The sequence below is a fragment of the Bemisia tabaci genome, chromosome 1 (assembly GCF_918797505.1).
Source record: "Bemisia tabaci chromosome 1, PGI_BMITA_v3".
Taxonomy (NCBI): Eukaryota; Metazoa; Arthropoda; class Insecta; order Hemiptera; family Aleyrodidae; genus Bemisia; species Bemisia tabaci.
Genome location: NC_092793.1, coordinates 42,477,715 through 42,497,921, shown reverse-complemented (window position 1 = coordinate 42,497,921; position 20,207 = coordinate 42,477,715). Strand labels below are relative to the sequence as shown.

Here is a 20,207-nt window from a genome sequence, read left to right as displayed (position 1 = left end):
TTTATAAATTTGTGTACCATCTGGTACCATTGTAAAAATTCGATGTTGCCAAGTTTCACCAATAATTAAATAACTTATTTATTCGCACCATATAGCAACGGTAACTCAACCGACAAGTTGAAGGGGCAGCATACACTATTGCATAACCACGAAATTGAAGGGGTGATATTGGTACTCAACTCCTTTACAAAACCCACAGATTGAAGGGGCAGTATCCAATACTTTTTACAGCGTTGCCAGATGTCCATTAACCTCCATTAACCCGTAAGTTAATTCATGTTCTTCTGCAGAATTTAGCTGAAAACGACACCTACTCACTCTGGTGGAAAAATCTGAAAAAGTGGCCTAAAATCCTTATTTTCATACTACTCCCATGTTGAAACTTGAACTATCTTTGCTCCTGCGATCGGGCGTTCAATTATCAAGCGAAATCATGATTTTCCTGCTGTTCTGGCTTTTTCACATCCGTGCGAAAGGGTATCCCTGGGAAAGGGCACCAAAATGCCCCTCCTCACGGATTTTGAATTTAATGGCCTAAACCCTTTCAGGAGGTCCTAAAAACATGGTTTTGGGCAATTTTACCCTCTTGACCCCAACCACCCCCCTCCAGCCCCGAAAAACCCATTTTTCGAGGAATTTTGGGGTATTTTCACGTTTTATTTTATATCTCCCGCAATTTTCGATAAAAATGCACCAAAATTTCACCAATTACACATCAGACCAGTCAAATTCTTGGGTAAAAAAGTCAAATTTATCGTACCTTATTTAGACCTCTAAAAAAATTCGTAAAAATCGTCAAGTTCCAATTTTTTCCAGATTCTAGCGGTTTTAAAAAAAATGAGGACACATACATTTTTTGTTTTTGCCTTAAAATGTGGGTAACATACCCAGTTGTTACCAAAAATAATTTCAAGCCTTCACGCGTGGTGCGTCCCACCGAAAAAATGGTTTTTTTGGCGCCAAAACGGTTAAAATGGCTCTTTTGGCAACGGTTTACTCGCACGCTATCAAGATTGTAACACTAAAATCTCTAAATTTTGGTTTCAATGTTTCAAGATGCATGCCCTAGTATCGTCAGAAAAGGTTTCAAGTCGATCGAGTCCTTGCGCCCCACGTAAAGTAGCGGTGTTCGGCGCCAAAAATAATGGTCAACATTGCTATTTCAGAGGAGGTTACTCGCGTAGGGTGGCCCTTATTTTTGAATTTACGGAGTTCAAAGTGCGAAACCCTGCAAATGGTTTCATTTGATGAGAAAATAATGGGGAAAAAAATAAAAATTGAGAAACAAATATTTTAAAATGCGCCTCAAAGAACCTAAAGTTCCGAGCGTGGCGTGCGAAGACGCGTTTTTTCGTCATTTCGCGAATTTTTTTCCTCCCTTTAAAATGTTCCTACGGCTTTGAAATTTTTAGGAGTTATACACTGTTTAGAGTTTTTGACGAGAAAAATAATGAAATTTACATCGCTCAGTTTGAAATTCTCTTTTATCCCCATCAAAGAGGGCACGTCGTGGGATTTTCCCGATTTTCTCTTATAATCTCCCCGCACGGCGTGTCTTTTTTCCACCTTCAAATTGTTGCTACGGTTTTGAAATTTTCTGAATTGACACATACTTTATAGTAAATAACGAAACAAATAACAAAATTTACCTCGCTATTTTTAAAATGCTCCCTTTTCCCCTTCAAAGTGGCCACATCATGCAATTTCGTCGATGATTGTTCATAACATTCTCTCGGCACGGTTTGCCTGAACGAGATTAAATTTTTTTAAGAGTCAAAAGCCAAAATTCTTCAGATTCTAGAAGAAGAGTGTCTACCAAGTCATTTAAACCAAAAATAAACAATTCTGTTCAGCTGCTGGAAAACAAGTCGATTTAAAGGTATTTCGGGGCTAACATGCAAATGAACGATACAAAGGGAAAATCGGCAAAATCGCACGACGTGGCCTCTTTGATGAGGATGAAAGAGAATTTTAAACTGAGCGATGTAAATTTCATTATTTTTCTCGTTAAATACTCTTAACAGTGTATAACCCCTAAACATTTCAAAGCCGTAGGAACATTTTAAGGGGAGGAAAAAAATTCGCGAAATGACGAAAAAACGCGTCTTCGCACGCAACGCTCGGAACTTTAGGCTCTTTGAGGCGCGTTTTAAACCATATTTTTCTCAATTTTTATTTTTTCCCCATTATTTTCTCATCAAATGAAACCATTTGCAGGGTTTTTTTACCCAAGAATCTGACGGGTCTGATGTGTAATTGGTGAAATTTTGGTGCATTTTTATCGAAAATTGCGGGAGATATGAAATAAAACGTGAAAATACCCCAAAATTCCTCGAAAAATGGGTTTTTCGGGGCTGGAGGGGGGTGGTTGGGGTCAAGAGGGTAAAATTGCCCAAAACCATGTTTTTAGGACCTCCTGAAAGGGTTTAGGCCATTAAATTCAAAATCCGTGAGGAGGGGCATTTTGGTGCCCTTACCGAGGGATACCCTTTTTAGAAACAATCTAATGAACCACACCGGCACATACCTTTAGAGAGGCAACTTTGGATACTGTAGGAGCATGAAGTCGGGCACTCTTGATATTCACCTTCATTTCTAGGTTTTGGGCATTTCATGAAAAAATCGTTTAGATACCTGCTTGTTGAATGTAATGTGGCAGTTAAGCCTTCACTTCATAGTCAAGAAGAACTTCTCCCTTACATTTACGCACCTAATTGTATGTAGAGCCTCTGGTTTAGACTTTAAAGGCAACCATCATCAGATCTGAGAGATGAATGATGTGAAGTACACATATTTATACTTCGACTGCCTCACTCAAAAACTCAAATTACTTTTTTTGTTGTTCTTCTCTTAACAATTTGGTTGAAACTCGCATTGTCCTTTTGTAAAAACGACGCTCTCTTCTTTCCTCTATTACTTATTCATTGGCACTATTCTATTTGTCATGTTCTCTATGAGTCAGTATTATATCAAACCCCGAAGGTTTCTAAAAAAATTTTCAAGATTGATCCAACTTTTTCTTTCTAATATATTGAGAGTTGAAAGAAGGACTTTCGCACTTTTAGTTTCGAGCTTGAAAGGTCATTTCCAGCTACTGGATGCCTGAGGTAACAGAATCATGTTTTGGTGGTTTAAGCGTATACTTCAGCACAAAACAATTAGATCTGTTCAATAAGAAAATTTCGAGGTCCAATATTACGAAAAGCACAGCGCACAGGACGTCGTCCGCTGCGATAATGCATATCATGGTTTTTTCCACCTTGTTTTCGTCAATCGATGGTACCTACACACATTTGCATTGATTGCTCAACGTAAAACCTGGATGAATTAAAAGAGGAAGAAACCACGGTATGTACCACCGTGGTGGATGATGTCATAACGCCCAGTTTTTCAATGGGAGATAACTCTGTTAATAACCTAGTAGCAGAACAAATTTTTTTTCCTCTAAAAAAGTATAAAAAAACATATCTGTTATCTGAATGGTAATTTTGTATAAAAAACGTGGAACACTTATATTAAAAAGATTAAAGTTCAGACCTGGCCATAATATATGAAAAATGATAAAAGGTAGATAAGGTATTTTTTTATAGACAATTTTTTTATTTTTTTATATAACGCTTGCATACGAAAGTGTTAAAAGTGAATATTTTTATGTAACTATTATATAACAAAAAGGTCATCATTTTTGTGAGCTTTTCGCGAATCAGAAGAATTTCTTAGTACGTTTGCGAAAAGCTCACGAAAATTATGACCTTTTTTTTATATAATGGTTACACAAAAATGTGCACTTTTAACACTTTCGTATGCATACATCATTAAAAAAAATTAACTTTTGTACATACCAAATCTTTATATTTTCCTTCTATGGTTCTGCTACTAGGGTATTGAACGTAATGATTGAGGTATGTTTGGAGAGATCTTGTGAATTGTTTACTAATCTATAAAATTAAACTAGCAAAACGTGATTCTGTGATTAACCCAACTACCTAACTCAATAAATGGAGGTAGAAACAGCACTTCATGCATCCATACTTCAAAGGGTACCGAGGGCCAAATTTTTGAAAGACGGCTGAAAAAAATAAGAATAGAAGATACAATTTTGGCACTAAGTAGTATTAGGCCAAAAGTCAGCCAAGGAAAACCCTTGTATATAGTTAGTTATTTTCTTGAAGCTTTTAACCAAGAGGACAATAATTTTTATGTTTCCCGTACGATTATTTGGCAGCTGGAATGAGAATAGCAACTTTTCTTTGGTTTTCCAATGGGGAAGAAACAAAAAATAACAAAAAAAAAACAAATTTATGTTTTTACCCGAAAGCTTGTAAAATTTCATTTTCGAAAGACCTAGTACCTAGTACATTTTACCTTAAGACTCTAGGTACTAGGTAACCCCTGGAAGTCCCAAAATTAGGTGTCAAAATCTCAAACCGGTATCCCTGGGTTAGGGCACCAAAATCCCCCCCCCCCCTCACGGATTTTGAATGTAATGGTCTAAACCCTTTCAGGAGGTCCCAAAAGCATGGTTTTGGGCAATTTTTACCTCCTGACTCAAACTATCCCCCCTCCAGCCCCGAAAACCCCATTTATCGAGGAATTTTGGGGTATTTTCACGTTTTATTTCATATCTCCCGCATTTTTCGATGAAGATGCACCAAAATTTCACCAATTATACATCAGACCAATCAGATCCTTGGGTAAAAAAATGAATTTTATCGCACCATATTTAGACCCCTTAAAAAATTCGTAAAAATCGTCAATTTTCAATTTTTTTTTCAGGTTTTAGCGGTTTTAAAACAAATGAGAGCACATACATTCTTTTTTTGCTTTTAAAATGTACGTAATATACCCAGTTGTTACCAAAAAAAATTTCAAGCCTTCACGCACGGTGCGTCCCACCGAAAACATGGTTTTTTTGGCGCCCCAACGGTCAAAATGGCTCTTTTGGCAACTGTTTACTCGCATGCTATCAAGATAGTAACACTAAAATCACTAACTTTTGGTTTCAATGTTTCAAAAAGCATGCCCTTGTATCGTCATAAAAGGTTTCAAGTCGATCGAGTCCTTGCGCCCCCCGTAAGGTACCGGTTTTTGGCGCCAAAATGGTCAACATTGCTATTTCAGAAGAGGTTACTCACCGGAGGGTGGCCCTTATTTTTTACTTTACGGAGTTTAAAGTGCAGAACCCTGCAAATGATTTCATTTGATGAGATGAGAAAATAACGGGGGGAAAATAAAAATGGAGAAAAAAATATTTTAAAACGCGCCTCACAGAGCCTAAAGTTCCAAGCGTGGCGTGCGAAGCTGCGTTTTTTTCGTCATTTCGCGAATTTTTTCCCTCCCTTTGAAATGATCCTACTGCTTTGAAATTTTTAAAGGTAATACACTGTTTAGAGTGCTATACGAGAAAAATAACAAAATTTACCTCGCTATTTTTAAAATGCCCCTTTTTTCTCATACAAAGTGGCCACGTTGTGCGATTTTGCCGATTTTCCCTTCATATCGTTATTTTGCATGTTAGCCCCAAGATACCTTTAAATCGACTTGTTTTCCAGCAGCTGAACCGAATTGTTTTCTTAATTTTTGGTTTAAATGACTCGGTAGACACTCTACTTCTAGAATCTGAAGAATTAATGCATTTGACTCTTCAAAAAATGTAAACTCGTTCAGGCAAACCGTGACGGGAGAATGTTGTGAACAATCGACGAAATCGCATGATGTGGCCACTTTGTATGAGAAAAAAGGGGCATTTTAAAAAATAGCGAGGTAAATTTTGTTATTTTTCTCGTAGAGTACTCTAAACAGTGTATTATTACCTTTAAACATTTCAAAGCAGAGGGAACATTTCAAAGGGAGAAAAAAAATTCGCGAAATGACGAAAAACGCGGCTTCGCACGCCACGCTCGGAACTTTAGGCTCTGTGAGGCGCGTTTTAAAATATTTTTTTCTCGATTTTTATTTTTTTCTCGTTATTTGTTTATAACTGGGTATATTACGTACATTTTAAGGCCAACAAAAGAATGTATGTGTTCTCATTTGTTTTAAAACCGCTAAAATCTGAAAAAAAAATTGGAAATTGACGATTTTTACGAATTTTTTTAGAGGTCTAAGCATGGTGCGATAAAATTGATTTTTTTACCCAAGAATCTGATTGGTCTGATGTATAATTTTGGTGCATCTTCATCGAAAAATGCGGGAGATATGAAATCAAACGTGAAAATACCCCAAAATTCTCCAAAAAATGGGTTTTTCGGGGCTGGAGCTAGTTGAAGTCAGGAGGTAAAAATTGCCCAAAACCATGCTTTTGGAACCTCCTGAAAGGGTTTAGACCATTAAATTCAAAATCCGTGGGTGGGGCATTTTGGTGCCTTTACCCGAGGATACCCTTTCACCAATCCCTGGGCATGGGACCGTTCCTCCGAGATTTTTTTCAAAACAAAAATGACTAACGTAATATTGAAAAATATTTTTTCGCCAGACAGAAGAGTACTAATTATTGCATGTAAAAGCAGGTTTCTAACCGCTCTATGGGGGTGCAAGCTCCTTCCTTCCCCAGAAAAATACTGCCAAAACCGACCAGGCAGGAAACGATATTTTCTATTATCCATTGATGCAACAGGTATTTGGTTTTTTTTTGTTTGGAGCCTCAATATATCTAATTGTTCTCAATTTGATGGTAAATAATCTCGGAAAAACAGTCCTGTGCATGGAGAATGGTAATATTTACCTACAGAATTTGATGAGCAGAGTCAAATACATTTAACGCTACCATATAACCCAACTTTTTAGCTCTTTGGAATAGAAATACCAAACTTACTTTCATCGAATTTTATCAAGTTGATATGCTAAATCAGATTTTAACATCGTTTTGGACAGATTTTGTCATTTAAATTGAGAATTTTGGCCCTCAAAGACAGAAATATGCTGTACCTTAGCCTGTCATCGACTCAAGTACACATAACTGTAACGCATTTGGCAAGAAACATACCTTTATGGGCTATAACTTCGACGAGTATGGGCTAAACATTACCATACGATTGTGAATAATGGATACATACGAAGCAAATTAAATTTCAAAAGCAATGCTGCCAAGTTTATTTTAATTTCTTTAAAAATCAAACATATTCTCAAGTGCTCGGAAAACGTAATTTTCAAGGTATTTTTTCCATATTGATGTCTGAACACCACCATGGTATGGTACATGATTACTGTTAAAGGCACAAATGGAATTTTTAGAGCGACGTTGCAAGATTTTGTCGGTTTATTTTACGGTAAGACGCCGGTGTTTTTGAGCTTTTCGCGCGGAGAACAGTACTTTTAGGGGCTGTCACTTTATGGAGAGTAAATTTGACCTTACAACAATATAGAGTTGGGTTTGAAAGGAAAAAATACTTTTAAAGCCAATGTTGCTATTCTATTGCATTTTTACAATTTACGATTTTTACGCAGAGAGGGGGGGGGGGGGTACTGAGTCACTGAGAATATTAGATACGTAATTTGCGCGCAAACGCTGCGGTTCTCTTCCTTGCGTATCAATACAACTACGTACAAGTGAACTTTTAGTGTATTGCTTGTTCATTTAACATGAAAACTCAAAAACGTCCAAGTTCAATTGAAGGGTTTGGAAGACAAGTGGGGCGAGTGGAGTTTTCGAAAAAATTGAGATATTAATGCCTGTCACTAAAATTGATCTGAAAATATGATCCGTGAAAAATTCAAACCAAATCTTCACACAAAAAACCGAATTTTGAGTATAAAAACGCGAGTTGTAACTTTTTTTTTTCGCCACGAGACTCTTCCATGTAATTTTGAGACTCTGAACACGTTCTTCTTGAAATAGCAAAAGATTGCACTTATCCTTTTCGTCCTTCAAGCCCCTCAATCAAGCTGTTACTGAATATATGTTATGTTATCGAGTTAGGTATTAATAAGCATTGAGGATGACCTCCTCATCACCAGCAAAAGAGACAATTAAACACCATATATGTAATGAACTTGAATTGCATATTTTTGAAAAATTGAATAAGTAGTACCTACATTTTTCCCAAAAAGGACACTTGTTAATATTATTTTTTGGGATCTTTTGGAAGAATTTGAAACTTTGTGATATCGGACTGGTAAGAAAAGAAAGGTGGAATGGAGGTATGCGATAGGTTTATTTTGCCAGTGTTTCTTTCTATCTGCCCAATGACCAGCGGAATCAATGATAAGCAAAAGGCACACATTGAGTTGCGGATGGCTTTTCGTCAATTCCGTCCAATACCTATATAAAGGTAAGCAAAACAAAGAGACGGCTGACTATAAGCTGTCCGATCTCATAACTCCACTACACCTCACAGTTAGTCTTGTTTTGCCAGTCACCGAATGCAAAATCACGATAACTGTCGATTGGACATGGTAAGACTGAGGTGAAATGAGGTTAGGTATGACGTGACAGGTCAATATGAAGTTCATGTTATTTGTTGTGCCTCTATCGGGGCAAACACTCAATCAACTGGCCCGACAACGGTGAACTTCCTACCTTCAGTTGATTTTTTTGCCTAGAAAAGTACAACAAAGAAAACAAACAGGGCAACTGAGGAATCGACTTCCTCCATTTCATCTTTGTAATTTCTTGCTCAGTGGAGAGACCTTTTTAAGCATCGGCGGTGAAGGACTACCTAAACCATGTTAGGAGCTGATAAAAGCCCTGACAGCTGATTTTTTTGTTTTTGTTTTTTGTGATAACTGCGCTGTAAGAACTGTGCAGGAATTCAGGGAATGAAGTGCTTACTTGCCTCTATCGGGGCAAACACTCAATCAACTGGCCCGACAACGGTGAACTTCCTTCCTTCAAAATATAAATTAAAATCTAGGATACAAACGTTTTCTGACTCTACAGTTATTACAAGGTTTCGCAGTCCACCAGTGCCAGGCTTTTTTCTCGGTTATATACGTAAATCAGAGACAGGGGGAGGAGGGCTGGATCAATAATGCACTCAGAGGAATCAAAATTGCATGGTATCGAAGCTCCCCCCCCCCTTAGCCCTAGCCAACTAACCCCCCCCCCCCCCCGGGATGGACGAGGATCAAGATCATAAAAGTCAAAGTTTTCAACCGATTTGCAAAAAATTTGAAAGATACAAACAAATTTTAACCGAAGTTGAACCCTGATAGTTCAAAATCAGCCATTCCTAGCTACAGTGACAATGACCCCGCAAAAAAGCGAACAGCGTCTCTATTCACGGATTTCTCTCAAGTGTTCAAAATTTGTTCATCTCATCGAAATTATAGTCTCCATTCAAAATTAGTCAGCGAGCAACATCGTAACTCGATAATTCAAACAAATTCAGTATTAATAGGAAGTTTTGTGGAATAACCCCCCCCCCCCCCACCCATCACTCTCTCTCTCTCTCTCTCTCCCTCCCTCCCTTCCTGACAGCGTAGACCCACTCTCTTCTCGTCGCCGACTTTGTCGGACCTAAAATAACCGGAAAGAAGCCTGGTATGGGGCTAGACGGGAAACTTTGTATGGTACGATATAGAAATTTCGAATACCGTAATATGGGGTGAATAAGGACAGGCGGTTGAATAGAGACAATTATGATTTATTTCCGTTTTTTAGTCATAAACTACTTGGTAAGTCATGAAGTCATAAACTTGGTAAGTTTGGCACCTACAGAACTCGTTCTTTTTTTCGAAAATACATAGTTTGGCATCCTCTCTAGGTGACCGGTGTAATCAGTGATGTTTGGTGAAAGCATGAAATGGCAACAAAACCTCAAAACCAGACCTTGAATAAAAGCGGTAAAACAAGCGTGATAACGTCCCATGCATGTGGATCACGAATTAAAAGTTTTTTTTTTTTTATGTTATCACATTTCACATCATAAGTTACCTTGGTCATCACCAAAAATGATGAAATTTGCTCGATATTTAGGTGATTTAAAAAATATTTTTCTCCAAAAAACGAGCGGTTGGGAGAGTCTGAGTATCATAGATTCAGACAAAGGGAGGGGGGAGGGGGCTTTCTTTGACATTTTCCGCCTCTTATCACATCCTTTGGAATAATTTTATGTTCTTATTTAATATTCCGAGACTTTTGAATATTGCCCTGGTTTAATTGAAGAATTCAGCTTTCAGATCTCACAATGGTCAGGGCGTATAGGTCAATTGTCATCTGATTGCTTCTTATTATTTAATTTTTGTTAATTAAAGACATGTTTTTCCATTTCAGATTCGAATTTAACTTTTTTTCAAAACTCAGGTAGTGTCTCCATTCACTCTCCAGTCAGGAGAATGGGGAGACGCCTTATTTACATTGAAATCTGCTGGTGTCCCTATTCATAAAATAGTAAGACAGTACCTAGGTAAAAAGAAATTTAAAATAGTTAACATTTTCGTATCGTCACGATTTTGGGGGAAAGTAAAGGATAGGAGAGGTCACAACTTCCTGTTAAAAAAAACGGAACTCTCGAAATCAGTAGGCCACAGACGTGCATTCGTATAAAAAACTGTCCCCATTCACCCCATATTACGGTATTCTAAAAACAGCCCAAAAGATTTTTGAAAATGTAACTGCAGTGTGTCATCTTGACAGTATTATCATTGTTTTTTTTTTTTTATTGTTCAGCGATTGGATAACTTCTACCGTCCTGCAACCGGACCACACTATTACCACCACCACCCTCATGCAAGCATTGCCATTGGTGCCAAGCCAAACTCTGACTCAGGAATCCTGTCGAGTATCACATCTGGTCTCAATAATTTAGTCAGTAATATCTTTGGTTGAACAAAAGTTGAACCGTCGCAAAATCTCAACATGTTAGTTAATTTATTTAATTATATAATTCATTAAAGTATCAAGACTGGTTTGATTGCGTTAAAAGCAATAATTGCACCTTGCTGGTTTAATTTTCTCTCCGTTTCGATCTGTCAAACTCTTTCAATAAGAACTGAAGAGTGGAAACGAAAATGATAAGCACTTAGAGGGGTCGTTAAAGCATGGATTTTTGGCCTGCTGAGGAGTTGAGTAAATAAGAGACCATTACTCATAAGCTGATTAAGTTACCTACCCTAGTAGCAAATTTATATAAAAAAAATTTTAACGAAAGTATACCGCTCATATATATATATATAAATATATATATATGTTAAGTAACGGGATGTTCAAAGGAAACCGCCGTCGTATAACCATTATTAATCAAATAATTTTATAAATTGCGCAAATAACCTTTATAATTAGTTTATATAAAAGTTATTTGTAAAAATGTTTTATATAACCGTTTTACATATTTTATATAAACACGCTTTTCAAATATATTTTATATAATCGTTATACTTTGATTATACATTCTTCATATAAATACGCTCTTTATAACATAACAGTTATACTTCGTTTATATACTGTGAATTTAGCTTTGCTACTAGGGTAGAGGTAACATCAGCTAAGTTGACGGTTGTTTACTTTCGGTTTGCAAGCGCCAACGACGAATTTGAGCCTCTGAACAAAGCGGCGTTTGCTAATTATCCACATTGAAAACATCAGTCTCATGATCGTATCGTAAAAAAACTACTTATCAGTTATGATTAGCGACTTTTTCGTGGTTGTGATATCTGTGCGGCTAATAATTAAAGTGTTACACGGTTTGAAAGTATTAAAAAACTTATCTAGGCTTGTGTTCTTGCTTCTGAGAGAGTCTGATGTTTTCATGTGGATAGTAGTGACGCGAAAACGCCCGCAAACCGAAAGTAAACAACCATCAACTTAGCTGACGACACCTCTAGGAGGAAACACGATCAAACTGTATAACTTTTGATACTTTGAGAATCCTCCAAAAACTTTCATAATAATAATATGAACTCAATTTCCAAAAAGTCTCTGTGGTTCATGAATTTTTTTATCAAAGGTATAGGTTCTCCAACTGGAAGAGAGATGGCCGTATCGATCATTTGACAAAATGGGTTTGCTAATTTAAACTATCTAATCTCCAATATCTGCAAAGGAAACTTTTCCTGGAATTAATGAAGGAATATTTTTTAGGAACTTAATGGAAAAATACAAGGACGTCCATTCCTATATTTTATACCTTTCCTTGCCTGTCTGTAAAACTTAACTCTGTCTTGTAACTGCCAACTTAAATCTATTACATTTTCTTATCCACTCGCAAGACCAAATTCTGTATCTTGGGTCACGGGTTGTTGAATCGACCGAGTGGTATCTTCAATCTATTGTCACCGGCAGGGATACCGAACTGAAGTAAGGTGTCAAAAGTTACAGAATCAGGTTACAGAAATGAAAACTTCCTCATATACATGAAATTTGCAATCTCAATGGCTATTCCCTCTAGGCCATTTTACCTATTCATGGAATCAACGAAACGTAAGTCCCCGTTTAATAAGCGACACATGTAGGGATGCCAGACAAAAGCAGTATATATTGTTATTGTAAGTAATAAAATCAGGTTGTAGGTATGAACTTCCTCACATATGGAGGTGATGTAGGGGAGACCGGGGACAGTTGTAACGGATTTGGGGAAAATTGCTCTAAATTGCTTACTATGTATTAAAATTTCGTAATTTTTTTATCACAGCCTCTTTGGAAGGCTTACTTTTGAAAATGATGGTCCCTTTAAATTTTCTTGAAATTTTTTACGCATTTTAAGGACTTTGAAAAAATTTCGATTTTGTTATAACCGTCCCAGGCGTGGGGTCGATTGTAACAAGGGCAGGGGCGGTTGTAACAAAACTTAAGAATTGGAGTAACTAACTTTAAAAAAATATTTTACCACTATTTTTGGCCTGCAAAAAATTTTGACCTCCCACACTCCCAAAAAATAAGAACTACCTACCAAACGGGGGGGGGGGGGGGGGGTGTCTGCGTCTGAAATTCAGATTTGCTTGAAAAATGAAAAAGCAAGAAGCTTTTCTGCAAGAAAATTGATCAAAATGGTAATCATATTTATGAGTCTTGGTACCCGAGACCCCCCCCCCCTCCGTATGGAAATTTCTCAATTAAAATATATTAAAAGGAAAAGTGATAAAAATAAAAGCACAAAATAATTAAATTAATTAATTAAATTTAATTATTTATTAATAAATATTAATTAATAATTATTATTATTAATTAATAAGTAATTATTGTTATTACCTATTCATTATTAATTAATTATTTATTTTTAATAATATAATAATACTTTTTAATAATTTAATAACAATTTTTAATAATTTAATAATCAGCTTTAGCACCAAAATTAAAACCAATACTTCGGTACCTAGCACCAAATATTGCAGTGAAATAGCACGTTAACATTGACATAACCTGTAAGTTAGCTTGTTACAACTGTCCCGGTTTCAGTGTTACAACTGTCCCCCGCGCCACTTATTTATGAAAAAAATCAGTGCTGCCACTCACTGTGCAGAAAGGATAAAACATTCTGACCAAAATGTACCTTAAGACACGATCTAATAACTCATCTAAAAAGTTCACCGTTGATATTAAACCCCTGGTCACATACCCGAAAATAATTATTTTAAACTTGTGCCGGAACAGCCCTGAAAATGGTTCAATTTCTTTAATGTGTCGTCATTTGAACAAAAATTGCTCCATCAAGTTGAAATCCAGGACAGTTAGTCACTGTTAGTATAGGAACAATACGCTATACATAGTTTACGGTCTCGCCACTCACAGCGCCACCAATTGGACCTGTTACATTTGACCCCTGTTTCAACTGTCCCCGGTCTCCCCTAACTTGCAACCTCATCTCCTACATCGTCTGGTTGAACATTTATTATCATCTTACGGTAAGTAACGGAGAAACCTTGTTTTATTGTCTGAAAGAGAGTCATTAAGGAAGGTTATCTACCTCCTTACTGAAAAGTAGACAATAAAGTTCAGATGAAATTTTGCTCTTATTGAGCGTTCAAATGCCAAAAGTTCTGAGGAGATGTGAGTCCTTAAGGAAAGTTATTTATCTTCTTTACTGAAAAGTAGCCAACAGGTCAGTTAAAATTTTGCTCCTATTGAGCGTTCAAATGCCAATAGTTCAGTCTGCAGAGATAGCACATAAGGTGTCACGCAATTAATCTTACGATCTGACGGAACCACATTTACCAGAGAGTGAATGAGCAAATCGACGTTGTCAGTCGGCAATCACATAACTCATTTGTGGTGTCTGAAAATCTCCGCCTCCATGTTGTTTTCTTAAATAGGAGCAAATTGACATCATTCCTTGAAGTTTTTGTGAAATTTTCTTGGCACAGAGAAGAAAAATCACGACAGCTTTAAGGAATTGGGGTTGAGTAGTTTTCCGTTGAAAAAATAAAGTATGACAGGAAGTCTGCGACGTCGCAAACCGAGTTATGTGATTGCCAACTTACACGGTCAAAATGAGTGATTAAACCTAGGATTTTTGGTACAAATAAGAGGCTAATACATACCTTTGTTATGGAGCAATGTGAGAGGGAGAATGTAGTATTCTCAGAGTAGAATGTTATAGGGAAGATTTATGAAACATTTGGTGCCGCAAAAAATCTTTGACTTCGAAAGTACACAATTTTCGGCAACTTCAGATATCTTAGATTTTTTGACACCTAGTTAAATTCAATGCTCATAAGTTTTGAAGGAACAAGGATGTGATGAAGACATCAGATATTCTATGATCAAGGATACACTTGAGCGGTCCTTTTCATAATTTGCAGCGATGAGGTGGTGACTATCAAAAAGGTACAACTGCCTGCGCTTGAAACTGCGCAAAATGATCCTGCCATTATTTTATGCTTTTCGGCATGAGAATGCAAACGAAACGATAGAGAGGATAACAAAGCTGTATTTTGCCTGTTGGCTTACTTGAACCATTTGTATTTTAGTAAAATGACTATTAATAATTACTCCCCCGTTCCTTTTTTTATTCTAGCTTTGAACTATTTTTTTTATTATTATTCAATGAAAACATAAAAAAATGAAGTGTTTAAAAAGGTAAAATATTTTTTTGGTATATTTTCAACTTAAAAACACTCGCCCTAAGGTTAAAATCGAGTTTAGAGCTTCTAATTTGTTTGTTTGTTTTTAATAGGTGATTCGATGGACGCCATATTTTTTGTTAGAACGGCATGCCATACATCGCATCAATTGGTTCCATTTTTTCAGCTACTCGTCATTTTTCTCCAATTTTGAGATCGCAATCCTGTTGTCAGGAGACTAAAACACTCGCTTACTAATTTTAACAAAGAAATTTAACGTAATAAAGGCGTGGTTTTTTAGAGAGAAAATATCGCATTCGAGGGCAGTTTCGATATCAGTATCGAATGCGATGTTTTCTCTCTGAAAAAACCACGCCTTCATTACGTTGAATTTCTTTGTTAAAATTGGTAAGTGAGTGGTTAAGTCTCCTGACAACAGAATTGCGATCTCAAAATTCGAGAAAAATGCGACGAGTAGCTGAAAAAATGGAACCAATTGATGCGATATATCGCATGCCGTTCTGACACAAAATATGGCGTCCATCGAATCACCTTAATTTCATTGCAGCAATTAGTTTAGAGCATTAGCTTGTTTATTCAAATGCTCAAAAATGCGCAGCTTTCCTCAAGCAAATCCACAATATTTCAAAGAAACGAAGCAAAATATTTTTCAGACGGGTGATTTTCCTTTTAAAAGACCCACTTAATGAAAGGAGAGGGGGAGAAAAGTCGTCAAAAATCCGTCTTAAATTTTAAGCCTAGTCACAGCTCTGATCGCCTCAAGACCCACAAAAATCGGGCCTTTTTTACTCAAAGAATCTCCAAATTTCAAACAGAGGCGGTAAAATATTTGTTCCATAGGTACCCATGTTTGGCTTTAATAGACCAGTGCAACGAGAACATACAGAGTCTCTAGCCATTTAAAAAGTCATTTCAAAGTTGAATCATGAATCAAGAGCTCTAAGCCCCCTAAAACCCCATAAAAGACTAGGTAAAAATACATACTTTTTTGACTGAAATAGAATCCTTACAATTGAAAAAATAGGCTCACTGTTTTTTTGCGCCCATTTTTGTCCTCGGTAGACCCATCTGAGTGAGGCTAACCGAGTTTAAAGTCAATTGGAAACATTTATTAAAACTGGCCATAAATTATTTGAATAATCCCCTTTAATACTCAAAATTTATACCCTTAAAATGCAAAACACCCTAAATATTTTGAAAACCAGAGCTTGGGAATTTTTTAGGCCTTTATTTTAGTCATCAGTGGACACCCCTGAGAAGAAAGAAACAGGTCCCGTTTGATTGGCAAATTCAACCCAAAATTTTGTTGCCTAGTGTAATTAATGTTCACCTTTTCGCACCGTTAAATTTTCACAAAGTGTTCTGATTTTCTTTTCCAGGAGTGTTTTTTATTTTTCAAGGATGTTTCTTTATCTAGAAGTAGGTAGTTGTCATTATTAGTTTCTTATCCTTTGTTTTTGAATTTATCAATTTGCCTCCAGGAAGTCCTGTAATTAGTTGTAGTAGTAAAATTTGGCTCAGCCAACATATTCACTCGCGGAGCGAGTGGCTGGGGGTCCAGGGAGCGGAGCCACCGGCTAGCGGCGCAAGCGAGCGTAGCGAGCTGAAGCAGCTAGTCAGTTTGTTAAGATTGTCACTGTCCCTTGCTTCAAGAGGATTCAGGCGCTTCTGCTTCACCAATACATTGTTGACCTATCAATATCCTCCTATTTTGATCATATTTTGAAGGAGGGATTCCCATAAGTATTCCCGATTCTGTACCTATTTGTTTCACTACAATAATGGCAGGCGTACGATGTTTATGACACCATTGAGTGAAAGTGCAGTGCTTTACTGGATTAGCTCTTCTACTTGCAATGCCTACCTATTGTAAGATCATTAGAAGCTAAACCAACAACATGATGAATTTTTGCGCCTGTCATAATTATATTTAACATCACTAAAATTACCCATGGCAACTTTTCTGAACTCAGAATATATGCTCAAGCATGATTTGGAGGGTTGTTGAAAGTAGGTGTTCATTCAATTTTGAAAGATGAACGTAAAATAATAAAACATCCACTGTCATTTCTCCAACTGTTCCTCGCGCGCACTAGGCCCGTCTTTACGCGGGGGAGGTAAGACAGCTAGCGGGGTAAATCAGGGTAAAGACGCGCCTTCAGCTTAGTGGATACATCCGGATATACGAACGGAGTGTACCCGTATTAAGGCAACGGCACTGGCAAGACTGGCATTTCCATTGTCTCGGGTACACATTACCGGTACACTTGCTGAGTGTTGCTGGGTTGCCTGTTATCTCGCCTGAAGGGACTCTAGTCTCGCCGAAATTTCCAAATGCGCGGTCTAGATTGTATTATACGTCAACGAATCTTCCTGATACGGTTCGACTACTTCGACTCCTTGACATAGAATAAAGAAGTAGTTTATTTATTAAATGCCCTTGATTTCTGATTTCTGTGGTTGAGGCACAGAATATGTAGGCTTCACCAACAGAAGGCTCAAGCAGCCTTGGATAGACGATCTAATTCCGAACCAATTCCGAACAAAGTAGACATGTTGATGACTGGTGGTCACCATCTACCATCAAATTTTGACGGGCCGCACTTCTTTGTTCAAAGTAAGATCAGAACGGAGTGCCACCATTCATCATTTCCTGCCAAATGAAACATTTCTGCCAAGTTTTCATTTTAAAATGAAGCAAATTAAAGAGTTTAAGACTGATGACTCTTGGCACTTCGATGCTACTTTGATCGGAATTAATTCGGGAATTTGATCGTCTATCCAGGGCTTCACTCCTAGCGTATCTCGTCAGTCGAAGAAAAAGAACACACCTGGAAAGCATTGTTTACATTTTGCCTACAGTCCGGAGCTCGGCCGACCTTCAACAACGCTGTCGGTTTGTTTGGCGAAACGCGCTCCTTCCTGCCCCAATTTTCTACTTGAACGCATTCACATGGCAACGTTGCAGAGCCGCTGGAAAGTACAAAACGCGATCCACTGCAGCGTTGCCTACAGACGCGTTGTTAAAGTCAGAAGTGCAACCGCTGAGAGGCTGAGCTCAGCCGAAGTGTTGTTAAACGTTTTCTGAGTTATCCGGTGAGGGAATCAAAGGCCGCCATCTTCTCAGCAAAATCGCTCAGTGCTCAGTCTGGTTCTCAGGGCGAGGGCGCTTACCAGTTTTGCTGAGAAGATGGCGGCCTTTGTTTACTAACAAGTTTGCATCATCGCTGAGCGGATATCTAAAAATGGCGGACTGACGTCATTTCGCTGACTTCAATTTATAACTTTAACAACGCGTCTTACGAGAATGGAGAGGCCGTAACTAGTCAGCTCTGTGACGTCAAGCTAATAGATATTTACCGAGAACAACAAGCATCTCCGGGTCAACGGTGCATCGATGAGTAAGGCAGTCGCTGCGTGGACCAATCAGAGTGGCCCTCGATCGGCCGAAGTTGCGCGAGCGGTCCGTTTGAATCTGAGTGGAGCAACAATTTTATGTATTATACTTTCATTTCCTCGATTTTTAGACAATGTCACATGGGTTACTTCGTTTACTGAAGTGAAATTTCATCTTCTTTCGAAGAGGTTCTTATGAATTTTTGCATTAGATCAACCCCCGAGAAGATATCGGCACGAAAGAAACACACGTAGGGCGTTCTCCCATAAGATCACATGTGTTAAACCGCGGCCGAGTTTCATCTACTAGCGTGACGTCACAGAAACGTAGTTACGGCCTCTCAAAGATCCCAGCGTACGGATTTATCCGTGCCGCGCGGACATTCCCTATTATACCGACACGGACCGCGTACGGACCAAAACCTTCCCTATCTTGTTTAGGCCGCGTTGCTAAAGTCTCCGGAGAGCCCTCCGGAGTTACCCGGAGACGTAAACAACCGTTGTTCTGACTCCGGAGGAATTACCCGGAGACTTGCTACGTCAGTCGCCAAACTGCTCTCCAGCTCTCCGACCTCTCGAGGTCGCACTATGGTCTGGGGGCGCCGAATTGTGGCCATAAATCAGGAAATGGTCAGATTATCATGAAATTTGCTATGCTCATGTTTTTAGGGTCGCTGAATTCAAATTTGACCTTAATTTTATAAAATTCTCAAATCCAAGATGGCGGCGGACCCTAAAAACTAAAAAATTAGAAAAAAATTCAAACTATGATTCGGATGCCATTTTAAATGACAGTTTAGTGTTTTGAAGGTTGCCAGACTACACTTTGCTAACTCAGTTTTGCAAAAATGACGCGTTTACCAGAGCAAAATGCTTAAAAATGAGTATTTTACCCTGGAAAAGATAAGACATTATCGTAATTGAATAAAGGTAGCATTATGTTTTTTAGTCTATTGGTCCTGACTAGAGCATGATATATATTTAGGGGGGGGGGGGGGTTATGAAGCCTAGGTATAGAGTGTCCCCTCCCTGAACAAAAATTTTCTTCCAAAAATGTTCATTTCTGGCGGTTTTTTTTTTTTTTTAATTGCCTAACTCTTTGATCGCCAGACCCTGCTACGAAAAGTTTCGGGACATATTTTAGAATACTTAAAAATTAATAGCCTTGACATTCTTATATTTCTCGGAAGCAGTTCAACCATTTTGCGGTGATTTTTATGGTTACAAATGTTATTAGAAATGTTTTAGGTGGAATGATAAACTTGAACCATTTCAAAGAATAAATACAAGAAAACGGAACTAAAATTGCTATTAAGGTCTAATATCCGTGCTTGAATTCCTTTCCCCATCAGTCCCTTCCCAACAATAAGCTCCCAGTAAGGATTGCGATCATCAAGCTCGAGTTGCCTGGGCGGAAGTCAAACTCGGGATCCTCTGATCATAGGGCTAGCACTACAACCATTACACCACAGGAAGGCGAGTTGGTAAATGTGTATGCATATGAAATCTCAAGAATGAAAAAATGACCTTCGTTTTATCCAGTTATCATCACTTCTGTGGAGAAAATATCATTTCGCTCAAAAATGCGTTTTCCCGCAAAAAAAACTTCATTTTCCAGAAAACTGGCAACTGCTGGAAGAAAATGGGCATCATTTTCGGATTCAGCAGCCAAAATTACATAAGATTCACCCTTTGTCCAACGCTGACCTTGCCTCATCTCTCTTATCTTGTTGCACAGCGGAATCGGATTACTCACAAAATCACAAAACCGCTGCACTGAAATGACCGAAAAAGGCCTCAGACGCAAAAATACGCAAAAAAACCTATTATTGCCTGTTAGAGGAATAAATGAG

General features: G+C 37.8%; 1 protein-coding gene across 4 annotated transcripts in view; it reads left to right on the top strand.

The window, feature by feature from the left end:
* LOC109039932 (carboxypeptidase D) overlaps nt 1-10,838 on the top strand; it is a 213,802-nt gene extending 202,964 nt beyond the window's left edge. For all 4 annotated transcript variants that reach the window (XM_072301143.1, XM_072301129.1, XM_072301134.1 and 1 more), the window contains one exon: nt 10,610-10,838. In XM_072301143.1, coding sequence (XP_072157244.1) covers nt 10,610-10,620 — 11 coding nt within the window. In that variant the 3' untranslated portion in view covers nt 10,621-10,838. The remainder of the gene's footprint in view (nt 1-10,609) is intronic.
* Nucleotides 10,839-20,207: the final 9,369 nt, after the last annotated feature.